Raw genomic sequence first — 24,022 nt, 5'->3', positions numbered from 1 at the left:
AACATTCACTCACACACAAGGGAATTAGGATGCTACCAGTTACTAAAATGAATTGTTTCATTACATTTACTAGGAAGGGAAGTGACAAAGTAGCCTTGTGTATTTTTCCCTGGGTGTCTGCCTTCACATGGTTCACCTGTCCAGCATTCACGTCTTCTTTCCTGCCCTAGATCATTGTATGTGCTAGAGATACTACAAATAAAGAATGAGTTACAAGTTGTCCTTATAAAGCTCTGTGCTCAAGCACTGCAATCACTTTTCATTGACTCACAGAAAAAAAATTAGTCTGGGGGACCCTGGAGGTTATCTAATCTAATCCAACTTGTGTGAAGTAGGAGCAGTTTCAGGTTCCTTGGTTCCTTGTCAGGCTGAGTTTTGAAAACTTCTAAAAAAAGATATACCAAAACCTCCCTGGAAAGCCTGTTCCAGTACCTAATCAATCTCTGTAAAACGCCTTTTTCCTTTTACTTGGTCCGAATTTCCCTTGCTGCAACTTGTGATGAGTGTGTCTTGTCCTCGCTGTGGACCTGCAAGAACAGTCTAAGTCTGTATTTCTCTCCTCTACAATCACCTACTAGGTAGTGGAAGAGAGTGGTCAGACACCTCCCTTAGCCTTCTTCAGGGAGAGCAAGCCCAGCTCCCTCAGCTATCCTTCCCTGCCTTGCGTACCACCACCACCTCAGTGGCCTGCAACTTGATTGCCCTCAGTTTGTCCAGGTTGTTTTTGAACTGGGGAGCCCAAAACTGGACACATGTCAAATATTCTCCTGCAGGTGCTGACCAGAGGGAAATAATCTCTTGCCTTTTCCTTCTGGTTATATCTCTTCACACAGTCCTGCTTCACTGCTGCAAGGGTACTTTTCTGGATCATGTTCAACTTGTTGCTGGCCTGGACCTTCAGATGCTTTTGTACAAAGCTGCTTTTTAGACTGTCTGCCTTCAGGCTGTACTGTTGCATGGGCTTATTCCATCCAAGGTGTGGAGTTTTGTATTTGTACTTTATGAGGCTTCAGTCAAACCTTGTCCTTCAGCTTGCCAAGGTCCCTCTGAATGACAGCTCAATCCTACACTACATTGACTGCTGCCTCCAGTTTGGTGTCATTCCTGAACTTTATCAATTATGTTCTGTTCCATCATCCAAGTTGTTGGTGAAAGTGTTCAATAGTATTTGCCTAAAAGAACTGTTGACCCCTGAGGAATGCCACTGATCATCATCATCCACCCAGACCTCAAACTATTAACAACTAGCCTTCAAACTTGGCAGTTAAGCTAGCAAGCTGAGTTTTTTCACCTGGTTCAGCTACAAAAGGTGCTATGGGACAAAAATCTTTTTAAAATAAAGGTAAATGACACCCACTGCTCTCCTACTGTCCCCAGAGCCAGTCATCTCATGATAGAAGAAAATTTGGTTAGTCAGGTGTACTTCACCTTTGATAAAGCCATTCAGGTCACCTAAGAAGCATAGACTTGTGTGTGGTTCACAATGAGTTTTTATTTTCAGACTACATGGAAAAAGGTTTTGTACTTGAGTCTGATAGTTTGGCCTCTCTTCCTGTTGTCCTGTTAGGACAATGTAGGGCAGGGAAAAATGTCCTTACTCATAAAAGATAAAAAGACAAGCTGACTTTACCTAATAATACCAAAAATTGTCTATAGAATTAGTGGACTGAGTATTCTAGAGTGGAACAGTGAAAATGAATAAATTCTGTAATATCATGTAACTAAGTTTTTTGATGTTTGATTTAGATTTCCTATTGATTTTTTTAAATGCTTTAACAAGTCAGAAGGTATCTCTGGAGCCAAATTGGCACATATCTGGGTTGGACTGATATTGCCCTATCAGATTTTATTGGCAGATTTTTTAAGAAGTCAATAGTTGTCAATACTGTGAAGCAGAAAATGAGATTGTACAGTTATTTCCTATTCCAAATATAGGGTAAAACTGGATTAAATATTTAAACACAGTAATTGTTGGGAAATATATTTGTAATGGCAAATGATGCATAATTAGCGTTCCTAGACTTACTATTAAAAATATTTCTGGAAGGCATTTTAAGTGATGCAGAAGTAAGTGTCAAATATGCATTTAATTTATACTTTAAGAAAATAAAAAAGCTTTTGTATGATAAACACACAATATTTAACAGACTGGTTTTTAGTCTAAAATAGAAGGATTATTATCGTTACATTACATATTCTATGTGGATTAAAAGCTAAGTGGTCATTCTACAGGTATAGAATGCAAACTGCATTTTCCATACCAAGCAGCGTAACTCCTGTTAGAAGAAACAAAATAAATCTGTAACCTCTGCTTATTAAATCCTACTCTATACTTGAATCAATTATTGTTGGAGTGGCCCATATATGACCCTTGAGAGTCTGGGGTTTTAAGGTGAGCCCCCCTGCCCTTAATACAGGATGTGATGGCACTAGCAGAAGGTGGCGTCAGAGGCTGCACAAGGCTGAGGTCACCCTGTGGCCTTGGTGCAGGTCCGGACCTGTTGCCCTGGGGCACTGGAGAACCAGTTGTCCCCTCCAGCTTCTGCACCACTTCCAAGGCTCTGGCTTCTCCCAGCTCCTTCGGGAACCCGGTGACTTACAGCTCTTGGCAATGTGAAGATTTGGGTATGTGACTCATGGATTAGTGTGTTGCGTTTGAAAAATTAAGATGTAGATTTCCTTTGCTCAAATGTTTAAAAAAAATGCTGTTGGCATAGTTGTTCACTTGGGAATAGGTGGTTACTTGACTGCTGTGCAAATGTTATACTAATGGAGTATAACATCACGTAATTTTCCTATGTTCCTACTGCAGAAAAAAAGTTGAGGGCTTTGATCCAAAGTAATCATGTTTCCTGTTTTCATCCACCAGTTGTAGTTTTACCATGTTGTGTGGAAAGAGGGCTGGAATTATATATCCTGTATAAGCCATCACTATACAAGTTTGTACTTGGGAAGTAAATGAACTCAGAAATATTTGTACAGACAGCCATTTGCTGCAAAGAACTAAAACTACTTATTAATTTGTCAGCATATCTATGTCCTATATAATCAAGATAATTCAGGCATTTTAATGAGAATTTTATGCCCAATGGCATAACTTTCAGTCTTCAGTTGTAATATGCAACTAGTACCTAAAATGAAATTGGAAAGGTAAAACTACATTCAGCAGAGTGCTTTTTCTCATCTAGTTGCATGAATTTAGAAAGTCACTATTAGGAGAACAGAACTGAGAGTCTGTTGCTCAATAATTAATTCAAAGTGGGAGAAGCTGTATATGGAGTAGTTTGAAGACTGATTTTTTCATTATCCCAGCTTTTCAAAGAGAAGGTGAGCCAGACTAGAGGAGATGCTAAATATCAGTCCTGCAGTGTAAATATCTGAAGTTCTGAATCACTGAGCTCAATTTTGAGGCTGTGCTGCTTTGTTGGGAGAGAAACCATGGGATGCTGCATTCAGGCCTTCTTCATGGCAGCTTACTGCTATGGAAGACAGAAGAAGTAAACAAGAGGTGGTGTGCCGTGACACTGCTGTAGTGTGATGACAGGGCAAACAGCAACCAGTCTCAGTTTTGGGAGTGGGGAGATTATCTTGAACAGGGAATCAGCCAATGACTAAAGAGCCAGTGGTGGGACATAAATCACTGTACAACGATTGTGTGTGAAATTCAGTGCTGAAGCTAAAAGGTGAGAAAAACTTGGAGAGACTTGGCATAACATTTACATAAAATTAATTTCCAGTAATACTACATAAAATATACTTTCTTTCCAACAGCTAAACATTCAGTTCTCTTGCTGGTTTTATAATAGTAGGTAAATAAATATGTCTTCTCTAAATCATTTATAATATCTACTGGGAGGAGATGCTGCATCATGGGAAAAGGGGGACACATTTGAAAAGGTTTGAGAATTGCTCCAGTATCAGAGCAAGACTGATAATTTCAATGACCTGGTACAGGGCTTATTTCTTAGCTCGGGGTAAAGTCTTGCCATCTTTATTGTGAGGAAATTATTATATTTGGAGGCACTTTCCATTCCTGGTAATATTTTTTTTTTAATCTGTAATTGTATTTTATCTAACAAAATAGGAAGCAGTCCCAAACAACAGTTTTTCCCCAGATTTCCCCTACTTTTGAAACTCAAATCTCTGATTTTTTTTTTTACCCTATCTATATGCACATACATATACATGTGTATATATACACATATGTATTTTCACTCCACTTATATATATATATGCATTTATACATATAACTATAGAGATATATTATACAAGCTTCCTTGATTATCCAAATATGTACCTGTAGGAATTTATCAGGTATTGTTCAAGATACTTAGAACACCCACTATATCCCATACTTTAAAGAGAATGTTACTTTTCTTTTTATTTTGTTTAAACAGTAAGAACATAAAATATAGCATACTCTTTGGAAACCACTCAAAATGATATCATTTTTTTTTAGCCACAGATCAGGAGAGGAATTAAGCATCTTTTTGTTTAACTTGGATGCTAGTACCTATGAATCTATTCCCATTTAAAGCATGTCAGAATCTAAGACCTACTTCTGTGTGCAGATTCACTGAAATCATGGATTTCAACCAAAAGTAATGGGAAGGGGAAAAAAAAAAAAAAAACAAAACTTCCTGAGCTACAATTCTGGTACTCTTGTGGGAAGGTTTTATTATTCATCTGGGACTGTCTTTCCTGCTGTCTTTCAAAGACAACCATTCTCAAGAACTGGACCATGATGTGGATTTTGCTGGATGTGGGTACCTTCTGGCAGCCAGCTGGGATTGTGTAGGAAACCAGTCAGGCATTTGAGTTAGGCATTGAAGGTAAACTGTCTGTAAGGTGTTGTAATAAAAGAAGAACTTTGCTTCTTAATAGGGTGTTTGTAGATGGGGGGGTGGGGTGGGTGTTGAGATTCCATCTGGAAGGATGCATGAACCTAACTGAGCCAGAAAGGAGACTGTTGCTCTGCTCTGGTGAACATATTGGTGTTCCTCATAGAAAGAGGAGCTGTGGGAAAAGAACAGAAATGGATCAGAAAAGTTGGTCGGAGGCTGTATTGTTAATGTTGTAGGGGATCAGACCGTTTATATGTTGTATATGATATATATAGTGAGACTACCTGTCTGGATACCAGATCTTAATACCAGGTCGTGCAGCACTTCAAGCATTTTAATTCTCATCGAAGTTTGCAGTGAAATAGAAAAATATGTCTTGTTTGCGTCGTGCCTTGGGAATTAGTCTACTGTTTATGGACTGCTTAGAAAACAGATCAGCCTAATGCTGGCCTGAAAAGGCTTATGCAAGAGCAAAAAGGCACTTCTATTGTTTTTATTTTTCAATGCCTCTGTCATTAACTTTTTAAAATTTCTTTTCATTTGTTGAAAATTTATGAAATATATGAATAGCACTGGAACCATGATTTTATTGAGAAATATGAAAACCTTGCAGTGTTCTCTGTCTTATTTGCAGTTAAGCATCTCTAGAGAACATGTTTAACATTGGTTTTTCTGTTTTGCTTTTGGCATCAGAGGGAGATTAGATGTCTGTTAGGAACGCATATTTGGCATAATCTGAAAGTAAAACAGGATTTATCAGAACTCTAACTAAAGAAAAAAATAGCTTTTGCAGTATTATTTTTTTAAGTGCATTAAAGGCGTATTTGATGTTCTCACACGCAGTGTGTCTCAGTAGCTGGAAGGATCCAGCCGAATAACTTTCTCTGCTTATGAAAATGTTTTCTACTTAGCAGATGACAATTTTAAGTTGATGATTGTTCTCTTTGGTGTAAAACCAAAATAAAATGTATGCAGTGCAAGTAATAAATAACCAAAATGTAACATTCTCAAAGGGGAAAAAACATACTTCCAGGGCTTTAGAGGGAAGATGGATCAGCTCTCAGCAATTCCAGAATATTGGTTTTGACTTTGAAAGACAGTTACATTTTTCTTCCTTTCAGCTAAAATAATTTTGGACATGTGAGTACTAAGTATCAATGCACATGTGGGTTTTTGAAGATAGGCAAGCAGAACATGTTATCTGACTGCTGCCATGATGGCTTTTTACTGCAAGATAATATCAAATTAAACAGCTTTCTCATTTAGTAGATAGCTTCATCAGAAACAATGCAAAAGACTTACTTAAAATAGATTCATGGGTCATATGTAGACCTCTCATATCTTACACAAAGTCAGGTTAAGTATTTTTGAAGCCCACTAAGAGAATCGCTAGCTCCTGTGACTCCAACTTCCCCCCTTTCCTGAGAATCCTGTGTTTTCTTTAGTATTCAAAGTGTGCGATGAGAAGTAAGAAGATGAAAATGGATTTTCAACCTTTTTCTTGTATCTGAAGAAACAAGTTAAATATTCATCACCTCAAAACATCCCACCAGAATGACTGGTGTCAATGACATGGTATTGTTGATAAGCACTGTGAATGTGAGTATGTTTCAGTCTTTCACATCAAGCACTACAATAAAATATGCTCTTGATTTGCACGAGCATGTATAAATCCTAGTGAAAGGTATTTCAAGAAAACAACTTTTGTAACATTAGTGGTAGATACAGTGTTCACCATGCAAATTGGCCAAACTGTCCACAAAATGGCAGCTGTACCACTGAGTTTTGCACGGAGTGTAATTACAAGTAGGTCTCACAAGAGGTTATCACAATCAGCCAAAGATGAATATGTGTTACCGTACTGATGTCAAACAGGAACTCATCCTGACTTCTGCCCTGAGTTTATCCTATAAAATTACTGATAATCTTAGGGATGAATGTTTGACAGACTCTTCACATGTATAAATAATGCAGTATTTTTGTCTTTTAGATCCCTGATTTTCCTGGATGGTTTGAAGGAAAAAAAATCAGACACAAGAGGAATTACTACTGTCTTATTCTCTTCTTTAATAGATTTTAAACCGTTGAAGTTTAAGAGGCTTTTTTGTTCAAAATGTTCTTCTTTTCTGAATTCTTTCAGTGGTTATACCTGACTAAACATGAAGATGATATCTCAGGAAAAGGAGATTTATTGCTTTCAGTAAAGTATATAAAGTATTAAATAATCACATTAACAGTTAGTTAGCATTGTAAACTAAGAAATGCTCTAAAAGAATCAAGTGCACACCAGGCAAGGCTGAACAAGGCAGATGGAAATTTAAGTATAAACAAGTTCTGACTGTGTCAATTTACCCTACAAATTAGTGTAACCACTGCAAAAGTGCAAAAAAAAAGTGAAGGATTTTTGTACATTGTAGAACACTTGCAACTCACAACAGAAAGACTATCTTAGTTAAAGAAAACAAAACATGTCATATCCTAGATAGGAGAAGCATGTCAACAGTGAGAAATGGGAATTAGTCACACGATCTAGACGAAGAGAATTTATTCCCATACTTGTCAAGCCTCCAGAACTACAAAGCAACAGCAAGTGATAACATCCAGGACAGTTTAGTTCCTTCTCTAACATCTGCTGGCGTGTTACAAGAACATGATAGTCAGTTAAATAGTACTGGAATCCAGGTCTTCCATTTTAAAATCAACAACAGTAGTTTAGAATATTATATTCTCCATTACTGACCTCAATCTTATTTACTTATTTCATACAAAGTGTAACAACTCAAACAGAAGAGAGTAAGACAACCTTTTCCATGTGTTTTGGGCATAAAGCTATTAGTACTTTCTGAATAGCTACCAGATTTTACGTCACAGGGTACATAGAAATGTCGTCAGTTTACGTACCTTGAGGGAGTTTAGGCATATAGTTATGCTGCACTATATGCACTGCAGAAGTGTGTCCTCAGGTTAGGCAAACTTGCCTCTTACAAATTGGGGGCAAATGAATGAGGATATTAGGATTCAGGTACTGCTCACAATGATTATTAAGTCAGTCAGTTGTGGAGCTAATCCCTCATATATTTTTTTCCTTTATGTGTCCTTTGGTTTTCCTCTTTACAGAGTCTTCAGTGACAAATAAGAAAATTTTAAGGGCTGACTCTTGAGTATTCATAAAACTTAATTAGTTTTTGGTACAGCATTTCATTATATTGCAAACTCCCATGGCAGGAATATAGTTAAGAAACCACAATTTAGTCTAAACTATCTGTTTTAAAACTTCCTGAACCTTATATAAAGCAGTTTTGCTGTCAGTGGGGGTTGTTTTGACTGCACTTAATCTTAATTAACACTTCATTAATGGTGGGATGTTTAATTTTCTCTGTATTATTTTTTCAGTCCTTTTCCACAAGGCATGCTTTGAGCTTCACAGTGTTGCTCACTGTCTTGAAAAATCTAACAGGAATTCTAGTAGATAACTCATTTTGTGTAAAAACAGTAACAAAGGTATGGATGATGTCTTCTCAAGCTATGGAGTTCTCACAGCCGTAGTTACCCATTTGGTAAATATAAGGAGGTTTCAGGTAGAATATCCATGAATATATGTAGTTCTTCCCTCCTTGAGAAATGTTAGAACAACGTGTAAAGAACAGGAGTGCTTGATGACATTTACCAGGCCTTGCTACTCTGAAGACTGATCACAGTCTTACAGTGATGCCATTAAAATGAATAACAACATTTAAATCAGAAGAAAGAATCAGTGATGTCAGCAACAAGCTGCCTCTTGCAGATGTAATGGTTTTGACTTGCCTTTAGCTAAGCTCTTCTTGATGTCTTCTCACAGCCCAAGAGGATTATTTATTTTTTTTTAACCATTTATTTATTTTTGCTTTCCTGCGTATTGATTTTTCTTCCTGGGAGTTTGAGAAGCCCCTTCTCTAACACAGATGATCTTCAGGCGAAGCTAAAAGCAGGTCCAAGAAGCCACCCACCGTGTAAGTCACAGAAGCAGCCAGCATCGTGGCGGCGCTGGAGGCTGCAGCCGCATCCCCAACTTGAAAGCGCTCAGAAAGAGCACGTTGGTTTAGGAACCTGCGTACACGGTGCTCTGCAGAACCCCGGCTGGTGACAGAGCGAATAACTGAACTGGGACCGTCAAAGGTGAAGTTTTATTAACCTGCTGGTTGCTTATGGGCTTTTTGTCATATCTTAGTGAAGAGTTACTAAAATAAAAATAGTTATTTCGGAAGTATTTTTCAAAATAAACTACAGTTAAAGAATATAAGATATACTTCCTGTACGTTTTAAAGAACGATGACAAGTAATAAGGGGAAATGCTAACTGGTAGATCTTCAGTAGCTAAAAACTTGTGATTGTAGATTTGTAAAATCTGAACGTTTGTAAACTTAATACAGTATAATGTAGTAATGTACTGAATGGATGAATTTTTAACACTGTGCTTCGCTAAAGCATAACCTATTACTGAGTATTAATCTTTCAAAAGAATAGTAATTTTATATATATATACACACACTTGCAGCAATATTAAATCATCTCATTGCTGCACTTTCTGTTCTTGCAAATAAATACATGAAAGTGCTGTCAGACCGTGTTATAGTTCCCCCACAGATGACACTAATAGGTACTTAATAGGTATTTGAAAACTCACTCTCTTATTTTTTAGAAATTACCTTTGATAAATGCTTAATGTCTACATAAAGCATATATTTGTATTTTTTTCATAGTTTGGATATGAAAGTAAATGTTACTACTACATATTCCTCTGAGGGATGTAACTGACTTGATTTAACCTCAGAAAATACTTCAGCGTTTGCTATTTTTAAGCTTACCTTAATTCTATTTGCGTTTAATTCCAGATAAACTTCCAAGCAGCATGTCCACTCCTGTTTAGATTTATATTTTTTTTCTGAAAGCAATACAAGTCCAAGGTATTTTAGTGCTTCAGTAACAGGTTATTTCCTGTATTTTAAACTAAGTGTCTCTTAAATGGTTTATTAAAAACTGATTGGCACGACTGAAACCAATATAGTATCTACCTTGATGTTAACCCATGGACTAAGTTGAGCCTAAAGTTGAGCCTAAAGTGTTCTGTGACTTGGTAGTTCTCTGCCTCCAAACTGCTGGACAGGGTGCAGGCTGGTGAAAAGCACCTTCGTCTTATGAAGGCAAACTCAGCTTACAAATGCCGTCTAGCCTTAAAAATGGCATTATCCTTCTGGGGAGGATTCTGTGACCACACTTCATCTGTCTCCACACTGCTGTAAAGTGTAGAGGTGGCTACGACTGTGCTAAGGAAAAGCAGGTACCTCCAGGTTTTTTGTGGTATGTTTGAAAAGTCTCCTTACCTGCCCTTGAGGCCCGGCTTTTTTCCACACAGTGTGAATGAGACATGAACATAAACTCAATTATAAGGCTGAATTTAGTTCCAAAATGCTGTGATAGACATTGAGGACTGCATGAGTGCAATGTTAGACTGCAGAGATAGTATCCAGAATTAAAGCTTGTGGTTTTTTTTTTTTACAGGGAGGGTGATATCATAAATTGTCTTTTGCATTTTGAGTGTGATTTGCTAGGGTGATTTCTGCATCTGTTATTTTTATTTGCAAGTTTGTTTTGGGAGGCTCTCAAGTGAAATAATTTTTATGATTATTTGTTTGGGCAGATGGGATTTGCACATTTGGAATGTGAAGTTTCAGACTTTAACACTTGTTCTTTCGTGTATGTATAGTTAAGAGTATCACTAGGCAACTAAAACAGATTAATCCTCATCTTGGTATGATTATTTAAAGTAGAGAGAAGGGAAAAGGTCTTAATGGTAATAGAGAAGCAAGCAATGCCATTTTTAGTGACAGATTAGATATAAAAGGGAAACGGAAGGGTTAGAGTTAACAGTGATATGTGAGAAAGGCTGAAAGAGAAATACAGATATTCTTATGGCGAGACTGAGATATGGTCCAGAAATCAAAGCGAAGTAATTTAAGTTGAGAAAGGGGGCAAAGGGGAAGAGTTCAATGACCACATACAGGTGATTATAAACGTAGAAAATGGATAAAGAGTTTGCTGAAACTCAGTTGAAAGGTCAGTGTCTGTCAGGAATGGATACAGAACCCAGGAAAAACACCTGAATCTACAAGATTTTATTTTCATGACAATGTTTTGCTGAGACGAAAAGGGAATAAGTGGTATTATACAATTTTCAGAAATTTCCATCATGGTTTGCCAACAAGTAGCCATGCTTATACAAAAGAGCAAAGGATTGTGTTTTATGTTTGGTTGGTTGGTTGCAGAGGTTTTTTTGAATGTGCTGTTTTGTAATTCAATACATTCTCAAGCTGCAATAGCGTCCCCCGATTCACAGCTTCAGACTGTAGATAAATTATACCTTTTTATAATGACAAATTACTGAAAATTTAGAAACTGTGCTATTGTAAAATTGGTGACCTCTTAATGCTTGCTACTGTTCAGATTCCATTACAACGTTTGGACATGAAAATATAGATAAAATGAGTCTGGATATGTTATTTTATAAAAATGGTGTGATTGGTCCAGAGCTTTTAAGAACTCCCAGTGTAATCTGGAGTCTTAAACCTGCATTAAACTGGTGTAATTTTATTGGTCCTTATTAGGTCTCCATATTTATTACGTTAAAAAAACCCAATACCTGGTCCATTTGATCTTAGTATTTCATCACTCAATCAGAAGATTGTCCTCTGTTCTTTCCCAGAAGTTTTATCTGAAATGGGAAAGGAAAAGAGAAAGAACAAAAGGAAGCTATTAAATAAATTATCAACTATTATTTTCATTTTTTGAATGAAGTAAAAATCTTTAATATTAAAAATTATTACTATATCATATTGACCAAATTACAAAAGTTCTGAAAATTGTGAGCTGATCACCTTTAAACTTTTCTACTTGAAGGCAACTTTTGTACCTCCAAATAATGCAGAATGAAATAATATTTAATTAATTAAATAATCTTTAAAGAATATATTTTTAAATTAAATAATATTTAAAAGAATATACATTATATTCCTCAGGCTAATCTATTGATGAGCTTACTGTCTGCACAGATTATTTCATTCCTAGCTTTTGGCATAGATGTGATAGCTAGTTGTACTTCCAGAAAGTTAGACAGAGATACACGTTAAAATTCAAAGGCATTTGGAGTTGTCTCTGAGATCTGAAGACTGAAAATGAGAATATTGAAAGCCATCCTAACAGTAAGCCTTTCACAATGATATGGTACACATGCAAGATTTCATGCCGGTCTTTCAAACAGCACTAAGAGAATCGATTACTATGCTGTTCAATACGAATTAAACAAACACGTCAGTAGACTTAACACCACATACTGTAAATAGTATGTCCTTCTGTTAATACAGGTATAGAGAGGTTCCTCTGCACCATTTATGGTCTCCATATAGTACGATATTGAAAGAGTACAGAAACTGTAGTAAATTCCTGATGAAATGCAAGCGTAAGTCTGTTTACTATTAAATGTGATTTACTGCAGTTGCATTCTCTCTCTCTCCCCTCCCGCCCACCTCCCCGCTCTGTAGTCTTTTTGTAGAAGGTACAGGGGTTTTGCACAAATAACAATATAAGCTTTTCATTCCGAGTTAGTGCAGAATAACTTGTATACAGAAATATCACCTGTATTTTTAGATCTTCTTTTCAGCTGTATAGTCTTTCTTTTCTATATTTTAAGAATAATAAGTTAAGATTTGAAATGAAGATGAAAATTGCAAGGAGACTATAATGGAATAGCACTTCAAAACTGAAAATGGTGTAAATCTGTGCTACCACTCTATTTCTCCACAGATAAACACTTGCTTTAATATATATGGTTTTGTGACAGTACTGAGATAAACAGAAACACATTTTCTCATATAGAATGGGAAACCTGTAGCCTATACTAATGATAATAATTGCGATATTTATTGTGTTCTTGTGTACAGTGCATTTTTTTAAAAAAAGCTATTTTCTTGTAAAGAAGAATCAGAGCGCCTCATTACTAGAAAATGCTATCAACTGCTTGCATATATTATTCTACTCATCTGCATACCTTTGACAATGGTTGACCAGTCACTTGCTCAGACATAACTCTTAGAAGTAAGGTCTTTGCTTTCTTTAAATCTTAGTTTGACTTAGTGATTTACATAATTTATCTCCATACTTGGAAAATTAAGAAATTGGGGAAAAATGCATTCAAGAAAGTCATTCTTATTGAATGCTGATGTTTGTAATAAAGTTGGAGCTTCCTGTTCAGTGCTCTCATTTTCAAACTTCCTGCCTTCCTTTCCCTGCCCTGATGGGTTTTATGATTTTGGAGTGTAGCACACTCAGTGGAAATCCAGATATCTGCTAAGCCAGAACGGTTTTATTAGCTCTGTTTTCATGAACTCCTTTCAAATAGTTTAGACATGTAAAGTGAGCATTGTTCAGTTTAGTTGGGTTTTTATTTGCACAGTATTGTAACATGCACTTTTTATTATCTACATAGAATTACTTATTGGAATGCAGTTTTGCTGTGCCTTCACTTGTGCCCTCCTCTTTAACCACAAGTACATATTTTATCTGTTAGACACTGGCTGGCTTAGCCTCTATTCCTGGTTTCAGATTTGGTTTGTCCTTCCCTCACTGCCTCTCTTCTGTGTTGGGCTTGGATTGAAATTAAAAAGCTTATTTTGGGAGCTTCACCTACAGTTTGTTTTCTTAAGCTTTCATTAAAATTTGCTCTTTGATTGATTTCTTAAGATATTTTATCCTTCCTTTGTGGAGCTGACATATAGAAGTGGATGCTTGGATCTTTAGTAATACTGAAGATTTGACTATTAACCTCTTGCTATTAGATTGACATTCCCAGTTTAGACGCTGTGGATTTGCATAACTACTGATCCAACTGATGGGAATTGTGTGTTCTTATACTAGCATAAAGTTGTATTTCAATGTAAAATTGTCATCCACAGTTCTACTTGCATTTGATTGCTGAGGCAATATAGTAATAAAGACATTCCTCAGTATTATTTGTATGCCTAAAATTCATCCTATTATCCTATTTGGATAATAAATAGCTGGCCACTTGGGAAGAACATTGAAGACACTAGATGTACAGGGGAGTGTGAACTCTCATCCTGCCTACTCGTTAGACTGTCTCAACCCATGATGGGGACCGAGTAATTAAAAGTAGCTGTCACTCAGTATTAGGAACTCTCATATCTAAATATGCAAGAATCTAGAAAAGCAATACCTGCCCCCCAACTTTCTAGGAAATAACAGGAAATAATACTATTTCATTAAAAATTCTATTAAGAACAGCTGCTTAGAACCAGCAATTCAGACTAATGACATCTAAAATTATTTTTGCAGATCTGCCCACTACTGTTACAAAAATCTTGCTTTAGAGCTTTACTTGTTCCACTTCTGCACCCAATAAAGTTTCTATAATTTAACAACATCCTTCCAACTTCTGAAATATTTTAATTTTGAATATATTGTTCTACGCATATTGCTCTTCCCATGCAAGTTAAAAATCTCACCTCTTTTTAGAGTTGTAGATGCTTGATTTCGCATTCTCTTTAATAAAGACAAGTCCTGGCATTTTTTTTACGTAGAGATTATGTCAATCCATACCAGACTGGTGGAAGTCCTTTCACGTCCCCCTTGGAATATAAATTGTATTTTTTTCCTTCAAAATATTTTTGCACCCACATACATTGTTGATCAAGATATCTGATTGACTATATGAAAGAGTAGTGCATCAAAGCATTCTTAATTATTTAGTTGTAAATTTTACAATATAGCCTGTAATACGAAATAAAAAGCTTAGTTGGTATTTCCACTTTCATACTAATAACCTTCGATAGACATTATTTTATATTATTCATTAGGAATGCTAACCAGAAATAAAAGGCGAACATATTGGCATGTGAGTAGTTGCTGCAGTCTTTTAAACGTAGTCCTTATCCTTGGGCAATGTACAGGATCGCAAATGTTTTTAATTAGTTATTAATTGTACTTGCTTTGCTAGTTTCAGTCTAGAGACAGCAATATCACCGGGTCATGAAACACCAAGTATAACTCTTCCTGTTTCAAATGACATGTATAAAAGGTATGAGAAAATGGCTGTAGCCCTTCTTTCATAAAAGTGCTTTCTCTTAACTGCTTTGCCCCCCTTTGAAGAACTCTGTTGTTAAAGCTGAATTGTAGTTCCTTTCTATAGGCAGATGATTAAACATTCTCACCATTATATAATACAATTTCCATTTTATTTTAAACATACTTTGCATGATATAAAAATATTGATCACAGTGAGCTTTAACAATTGTTACTGCTATAAACAGAAATGCTGCACAATGGTTTTAGTGGAAATAAATTATATAGTCATTATCTCTTTAAAAAAAAAAAATCACAAGAAGGAGAACCTAGGCTGTTTGGTCATTGGCAGAAAATAAGTCCTTATTGAGTTCTTTATAAAACATGAACCCCAGTTATTTTCTACATTTGCTTTCCACATCTTGAGAAAAGCACAATGCGTCCGTGTCTGAAAGCCCCACAGGGTCTCTGGTGAACATTTAATTCCAAATATTAGCAAAGTTTCTGTTGTTCTTTTGTTCTAATGGAAAAATGTACACCAAAATAGCAAGTAGTGCTCTCTTCACTAATTCATAAGTGGTCTTTTCCAATATGTGGGTACACAGCGGCACACTTCTTCACTAAAATAAAATCCAGCATCACAGCGTTTCATTCGGACTGTACACGGCGGTCTGTAACAACTAAAGAAATGAAAAAAAGTGGGCATTAATATAACATGATCATTTATACTAACCTGGAGTAGAAATCTGTGTATGTTTAGATTGCCATTTCTCGGTGGGACATTTAATTCCTACAAATACATATCTTTTAACTTCTGTTTATGTTCTTGCAACTACTTTGAATCGGATTATTCATCACAAAAGACAATGAAAGAATAATGAATGCTATCGGAGAGAAATGATTCCATTGCAACAGATACTTATGAATATTGTTAAACGTATTGCCTGGTTCTAGTCACATTCTAATCTTGAGTAGCGCTTTTTCAAATGTAATATTTTTCTCCACTTAAATTGCCTTGTTATGCATGCTGCCAGTTTGAGGTAGCAATCCAGAATCAGGTGATGATCAAATTTACCATCTTCTTACCCTGGAATGGTTCTCTTCTTATTCACTACTGCAATAAGCCTGAGAGAGATTTCTCTATGTATGTTACGCTGTGACGCTGACCTTGAAAATGAGAACATACTTCCTTCAAGTTGCAAACTCCTATAGCCGCTCTCTGAGGCCAGTGGGGATATATCTACGCTTCACATTGCACCTATCTATGCAATAGATCAGAGCCTGCATGTTTATGATAAATCTTAAAGGAAAAAGAACAGAAATAGTCTCTGTTTGATTAAAATAAGTTTAACAGAAACAGAGCATTAAGCCACAAGTCCTACCTACCTAAAACACAGCAGAATTTTTTTTCACAGATTCCTTGACCGAAAAATAGAAGTTATACAAAGATAATATCTGTGGTTGTCCCTGAACTCTTCCTTTTCCTACTTTATTTTTCTATTAAAACAAGAACTTGACCTAAAATAACCTTACAATAACAATGCTAAATACTTTCTGGTGTATAACGGAGACAAAGTACAAGTCTGGGTTTTTTTTTCAGACGCTGGCAATGAGTCAACAGACAAAAGTATATGTTTCAAATTTCAACACAGTTCTACTTAAAACTTGTATTTCAATACTGTGTGCCTGTTTGTGAAACACTGATATTATGATCTATTACTATAATTCATACTTACTTCAGTTCAAAGACAGTACAGTACACTATATTAAGGCAATGTCACTCTCCTTCTCCCTAGGCAATTCTTGTTTCAGGCTTGTGGCTACTCTTATTATTGTTGCAGATAAGTTAATATGTTGTGTGCTTGTTTTGGATACCAAGTTACTACTTTGCAATAATTTGTTTATGATATGAGGTCTGGATTACAGTTACATTAATTCAAGCCAGCTAGTTCAACCAATGAACCTGGCTATGAGGAAAACAATAAGGAATGAGGAAGACCGCAAACATGACATTTATTAACTAGTCACATCTTGTTCTGTGTTTTCAATGTCATTAATCATAGATTATCTCACCAGTGTGGTCTCTGTAATTAAGGGAGTAACATTATTTTGTGCCACTTTATATAGGAATTTGAGATCAGTGTAACAGCTTCATGGAAATCTCTCAAAGCCCTACTGATCTTTTGCCCAATAAAGCTTGGAAACAGTGGTAAAAGGCAACAAAAATCACAGTGTCACTTGAGAAAGAGAGTAAGTGAACTTTACTGTCTTGCACGTGTTTGCCAAAGGAATCTAATACTCTGAGCAAATGGGCTAGCAGCAGTAGGTTTGTTCTGGGAAAAAGGTACTCCATTGAGATGCAATGGATGAAACGCTGAGCTCACTTGCCTTTTTGTCCCTCTCTGCCTTGAAAGCTAGACTATTTCATATGCTGAATGACCATCGAATGAAATAAGATAAAGATGAGGAAAAAGAAAACCAAAACAAAAAACCCCCCCGAAGCCAAAGTGTTCCACCCACCTATGACACGTTGCACAAAAAAGAAAAGCAGTCACGTAATCGTTAAATATGAGGAGTTCATTTGTGCCTCATAGTGAACCGTGAACTTCAACTTAACTTAACTTACAGCTGAGAGTGCTATAAAGCATCTCTCCCATGTGAGTTTGTGTCCCGCAGCAGTCAAGGTCGGGTTACTGCAGTCTTAGCCTCATTTGGGACATTTCAACAGAGAAAGCAAGCCCCTCGCCTCCTCTAAAATGCTTTGCAGCTGAGGTGCCTAGTTATCTGGCCCTGCCAAAACTGCCCAAAATAAATAGTTGAGGTGGTAACACAGGGTGAATAGCAGCAGAGTCATTGTAACTACATAAATGTGGTTTCCTTAGGAAACTCTGCTGAACAATAGACCAGGTATTTCAAAAGACTTGGGCGGAGTGCTTTCGTGTGACAGATGTCTGTTTTGCTGTGGGCAATCTGAGCACGTTGGAGCTAGGATAGATGTTCAGTCAATAGGTGCAGTGCTGGCTGAGTCAGTGCCAACTTTCTCTTTATGGTCAGTAATTGTGATTTGTTGCTATCGAATGCCCAGATTTGTCATTTTGGGCAGTCTAACAACTCCATAGGTGAAACTGAAGTAGAAATGCTACTTTTAGTGGTGGCAAAAGCACGATCGCCTTAAAAGCCAGTATGCTTTATGGTGGTGGCGGTTTCTTTCTTTCTTTTTTTCCTTTCTCTTCCTATCCTGTGCTTCGTAAATGACTTTCTGCTCCTTTCCTCTGGGACAGGGTATAACGTTAGAGGCAGAGGCATTTTAGGTACGGTGCATACAAATGGTGGTGCTTCAATACCAGAATCTACAAGGACGACTACTCTGCACGGGGAGCTGCCTAGGACATGGCTACAGGATTCTGCTCATGCCGAGGTCTCAGGCATCTTGCACAAAGTTATAGAACAGTACCTCCCTTTACGTGGTCTCATAACAGCAAGGGATCTTTCTTTCAAAGACAACCAGGATATTGCAGGGTTTTTATTCATTTTAGAAAAAGCTTGCAGTGGACAGGACCAAAATGTGAGAAACCTATGCTGAGTCCTTTCTTAAGGAGGAGAAGAGATTGCATCCTCTATTTTCCTTGACAGTGCTAACATCTGCAGGGCCATTGGTTGCAGAGCTATAGAGTAACACCATATACCAATCTTTCTTTCTCCATGCAAAGACGAACCACTTAGAAAGAGAAACAGCTAAAAGCATCCTATCTCACATTGTCCTCGGAAGTGAGAGATTCAAACTCTTTATCATATCCAACCACAGAGAAAAGCTGGGCTCAATTCCCTCCTTCAAATACTAAGCCTTTAAATCGGTAGAGGTGGCATCAGATATTTATTATGGCAGTTCTTAGCTTTTCAAATCCCTGACTCTTCCAGTTGTGAATGGTCTTTTAAAATACTCATGGTTTATGTGTAGCATTGCTGGAAGTGCACACTAGAGTAGTGCTAAACCTTTGTAACGTGCTAAAGATCATGTAATCAGGTTGGTTTCTTTTCCTCTGCAAACATAAAACTGAAATAAAACCTGAATGATAAAGAAGAAATTATTTCTTACATTTCTAACAACTCTTCTATTGCACTCAAAAGGCCAAACATAGGAAAACCAGGCAATGCCAATTATAATTAATCTTTTCTCCTATTTTAGAGACTTCAACATAGGTGTCATTACTAATATTAGACATTTTTTCTTTATCCAGGTTGAACTAATATATATATAGCAATATATTTATGCTAATTACATGTTATACTAAAAAAAACCATAAAGTTTACTTTTGATAAGCAACAAATTACCACAGACATTTAAATGTCCCAGTTTGCTATTTTCCATTTCCAGTGCCTGAACATTTCTGGAATTGTTATTTGCCATGAATATAATAGAAATCATTCCCATATATTAATAAATAAGTGATCTTTCTGTCCAAATGGCATTGTTTCTGTTTTAACAAATTCACTTTACAGAAAAACTCTTCTCACAAAATATACAGAGCAGAAATAATACAGTTTGTTTCTCAGAACCTAGTCATTCGCATTTTTATATATAGACTGCTACTGCTATGGGTGTAGCAGTCATGGAAGGAAAAGCTCCTGTGGTATATAAAGAAATTGCAGAGTTTTCTTCCTGACCAAATCCCATTTTAAATTATGAATGTGGGCATTCTGTTTTATAGTTATATATGTCTATTTTTCACAGAAATCACTGAGAGCTATAAGACTTTTTATGCACTCATAAATCTTTAGTATCAGTTGAGTGAAATGAAGGATATGCATAAATTTAGGAAGTGAAAATGAACGATGGTATCTCCAGAACTAACCCCTGAAATCTAATTAGGATTATTTGAGTTATTTGAATTGCAATATTCAGTTCTTAGGAAAAACACAGTGGGATTTTAAATAGCATAAAAACCCAGGGAGCTTGAACTTACAGCTCATTTTCATCAAAAGAAAAAAAAAATCATATGAAGTAGTAGTAAGACTACAAGAAAGTAAACATGCTTTAAAATACTTATTCTGCCCAGTAGTTTCCTCTTAGAGATGATAAAAAGTCACAGAAGATAAAACTGAAGAGAGTCTTACTGTTTACTTAAGACTACAGAAGCAATTGAGCAAGACAGCTAATGACACAACCCAAAATTTTACATCTCAAACCCAATGAAAGTGCTAAAGACTGAGTTTTTACCTGCATGTCTGGTGATGGAATCTTTTTCCTTTTAAGAAGCATTTATTGGGAGATTCTATACATTCACAGATGCATTTTGCAGGATTTAGTGGCTGATGTTTAGGACAGGTCTTTTTACATACACACTGGCACTTATCTTCATCAAATTCCTTGTTGGGCCCACAGGATGCAGGGAGAAGTTTGTTTTTGCACAGGCACTGACATGACGATCTGTCTAATTCTTTGTGAGGTCCACAGCTTGAGGGCCGCACGCCTCCTTTGCAGACACATTGACAGGTTTCTTCATCCAGCTCTTTGTTTGGCCCACAAATATGGAATCCTTCAGATGTGTCTAGGAACAGAGCAGAGAAGTTGCACAATTATCAGAATTTTGTCCCCACCCATCCCATATTTTTAAGTGAAGAAATAGTATTGAACTCATACCTTTTAAGGTGTTTTAAGAACAAACATATGTCAAAAGACATGCAACAACTAGTAATAGTATCGATAAAGAAAAAGATTCAACTATTTACTTTTCACATTTTTTAACTTTTCCTTTCAGTAAATCAAAACATGGAACTACATTTAATTGCTTAAGCAAAACTGCTTACCAGAATCTCCAAGGTGAGAAGAGAAACCAAAATCGTGCTGTGCCAAACATCTGCAAACTTGATTATTCCAGATATGATTTTTTGGACAGGTCTTGTTTGCCACATGACACCTGTGGAATGAAATATACAGATGATTTACTACCATAAGAAGTTAAGGAAAAAAAATTATTTTAGATGTTAATTGCTTTTGTTTCCCTCCATTACAAAACCCTGTTGAAGAGCTTCAGCTCATTCATAATCTTATTTTTAACTCCTATCAAATCTGTTAGTAATTAAAGTTCTCCCCACTACAGGAATCTTCAACCATTTGTTGAAAATACCTTCTCGCATTTTAGGTTTTAGGTCTAACTTCTAGAAACTGATATTTGTACTTTTCTAATGTAGTTTGGAAACAGATCTAACGCTTGAAGGTAAGCCTCGTACAGAAAATAGAGCAGCATAAAAAACATTTGCGTACAAAATACTGCATAGGTGGTAACAGACATAATTTTCTACATTTTTTGCTGTACAAAACAGTTTTCACACATAGAGATATCAAAAGACAGCTGATAATAGTTTCTGAATGAATGCTGTAGACCAAACTCTGATTTCTAAAACAAAATTAGATTGTCAGATTCCCTTCCTCTTTATGTGGAAGTTATGTGACATTAACCGACTCTTTCTCATCAGTCAACCAAATCCTGGACAGCTTTCTTGATTCTAAAGATTTAGACTTCAGCAGCGATGCCTCTTCACTTTAGAAATGAAAGACAATAAACAATTTAACAGTTTAATACTGTTTACCTGCTGGAGTTTTGCAGTCAAGGTAGTGGTTCCAAAGAAAGTAAAAAATCCTAATAGCAGTTGGTCTCTTTTTAAAGGATGACTGAACTTAACCAGCACGTGCACCACAGATACAATATTTGCGTATTATTTGATCTTCCTTGTTTGCAATTTCTTTATCCCCACAGGCGACATTACCCCTTTTAACAAGTCACGCCTAACTTCATGTCTCCAGGCTGTGTCACTTATTCCTTGTTTCTGTAGTATTTCTAAAATCCTCATCCGTTCAGACAGCACATACATTACACATTTTAAGCACCTTTCATCCCCCTGAGCACCATTACTCATGCATTCAAAAATGCGGGTGCTAGGACATTCATCCATGATCATCATTCAAGTATACCACTCCCCTCCACCACATTAAATGACTCTGCTTGTAAAGACTGCTGTAGTTTAACATCACCCTGCATCGCCTCATGTTTTATCAAGCTGGTGTTTCCTGATTTCATTCTGCTAATGATCTCACTCTTGCTCCCTCACTTGGCGTATATGTCCTTTTGCCTGCCTCCTGATTCTGCTTGAGGAATGCTACAGATAATTTACAGACTTATTATTGCATTCTGTTTAAAAAAAACCCCAGCTCACGCCTGGAGCAGCCTGACTCTAGCCAGGACTGTTAAAACTAACTACAGAAGGAAGCCAGGGTGACAGTATGAAGAAAACACCAAGTGCACATGAACCCATGAGAAGACAATGTTGATACAAAACCCAAGTTACCAAACAATTTGAAGAGAATGATATGTATTTCAGCATCAGCGTTAGAGAAACCCAGCAAAAGGAACTGGAACTGCTTGTTTACAAGTTCTACTCTGCTCACTAGTATATAAAATTACCAGGCGGTGGGGGGGGTTATGGCTGGAATTTTAAAATGACTTACTGTAACGTTTTAGGAAAGTTCAGGAAGGCTAGAAAAAAAATCAGAGGCAAAACCACTTCACAAAAAAATTCACTACCTTTTTCCAAATCATTGTCAACTCAACTTAAAAAAAATAAAAAAAAATGCTAACTTGTTACCTGTCAATGTCAGGACAGATAATGCACAAGAGGAAGAAACATTTACTGTGTGCAACACACATCCAAACCACATCTAAAATACACTTATCAGCTCTGTAAGCACCTACCTACAAACCACGGGGAAAAATGGTCATTATAGAGACTTGGACCTGAATTATGTGTATTGAAAGCCCCTCTGCTCCCCTTCCCCAAATCGCTAAACTTCTAAAATAGAGTGACAATTTTCTAACTCAGTTGCACGTCTTGATGACATTCTATATAAAAGAGAAGAGTACAACTTAAGATGCCATTAGTCCAGGAGGTATTCCGAAACAGTGGTTAACATGAATTGACATGCCTCAGCTCTGCAAGTACGAAGAGATAGCTAACACTTTTTAGGAGGATAAAAAAGTGGGAGAACAGGCAAAGACCTAGACCTTAATTCTCAGGACAGAGTTATGCAGAAAATATATTTTATAAAAAAAAAGATCAACTATTTATATTCTATCTTACATGTCATTTCTCTCCTTTCTAACATGTGCCTGTGCATTGTGGCAAAATCCAGTCTTGAATTCTTATTAGATCCCAAGTGTCACTACTCTAAGCCCAGAGATTATACTCCTAGACTTTTCTTTTCAGCAATACATAAGAAAGTCATTACAGTATTTCTGTTAAAATGAACACGTACATAAATACATGCACACATGCAGGTCTGCCACAGTGACAAGAAAGTAACTTTTGGCTTTACAACAGATTCACTAGCATTCAAACCTAGAAATAAAAATGTTAAGGAAAAACAAGAAGTTGAAAAGAATTTGAGAATTTTAGTAGAAATTACAAAAAAACCCCCAAACAGTGGCATTCTGAAAAGCATCCAGGCACCCACCAGGAACATAAAAAAAAATCCTTACATTCCTTTCTAGAATCTAGAAGCACTCAGCTTGGGTTTTTTGGGACTTTTTCTATTGTCTTGTAAAAAGCCATAGACTTTAAATGTAAAGACAGTACTTCAGAGTAGAGAAAGCCTGTATATATTCTGATCTAGTACTACTCTGTCTCACCTTTGTTGAAGCAGGATTCCTCACTTACAGGACAGGCAGCTACCTGGGAGTGATGGTCAAAGTCTTGTATCTGAACGCTTACTTCCCTCTATCTACAGGTAGCTGTCTCCTGGCTAGAGTAAACTCTTGCAATGGTAATTACAACTGCTTTTAATCTGGAAGCACCGAGAAGCTGCCAACAGTCAGCATAATTTAACTTTATTATTGACTCTTGGGTTTTGATTTTTTATAATCTGATAATTATGCAATTAATTAAACTATTAATGGATTTATTTCCTAATTTTTTTAATCCATTGTTTATGATCCATGTTTTGATGAACAAATTCAATAATTTGAATGCAAATAGAATATAATCTGTGTTTAGCTGGAACGTGTCAGAAAACA

The 24,022-nt window shown here is 36.4% G+C and overlaps 1 protein-coding gene across 1 annotated transcript in view; it reads right to left on the bottom strand.

Annotated features, from left to right (window-relative positions):
- Nucleotides 1–15,112: 15,112 nt before the first annotated feature.
- VEGFC (vascular endothelial growth factor C) overlaps nt 15,113–24,022 on the bottom strand; it is a 79,021-nt gene continuing 70,111 nt past the window's right edge. The window contains exons 5-7 of the mRNA XM_054825392.1: nt 20,763–20,872; nt 20,173–20,503; nt 15,113–15,634 (exon numbers count right to left, since the gene is read on the bottom strand). Of these exons, the coding sequence (XP_054681367.1) occupies nt 15,520–15,634; nt 20,173–20,503; nt 20,763–20,872 (556 nt within the window). The 3' untranslated portion in view covers nt 15,113–15,519. The remainder of the gene's footprint in view (nt 15,635–20,172; nt 20,504–20,762; nt 20,873–24,022) is intronic.

The sequence above is a fragment of the Grus americana genome, chromosome 4 (genome assembly GCF_028858705.1).
Source record: "Grus americana isolate bGruAme1 chromosome 4, bGruAme1.mat, whole genome shotgun sequence".
In the NCBI taxonomy this organism is placed as follows: domain Eukaryota; kingdom Metazoa; phylum Chordata; class Aves; order Gruiformes; family Gruidae; genus Grus; species Grus americana.
Note: the sequence above shows the minus strand (reverse complement) of the source record. Positions and strands in the feature narration are given on the sequence as shown.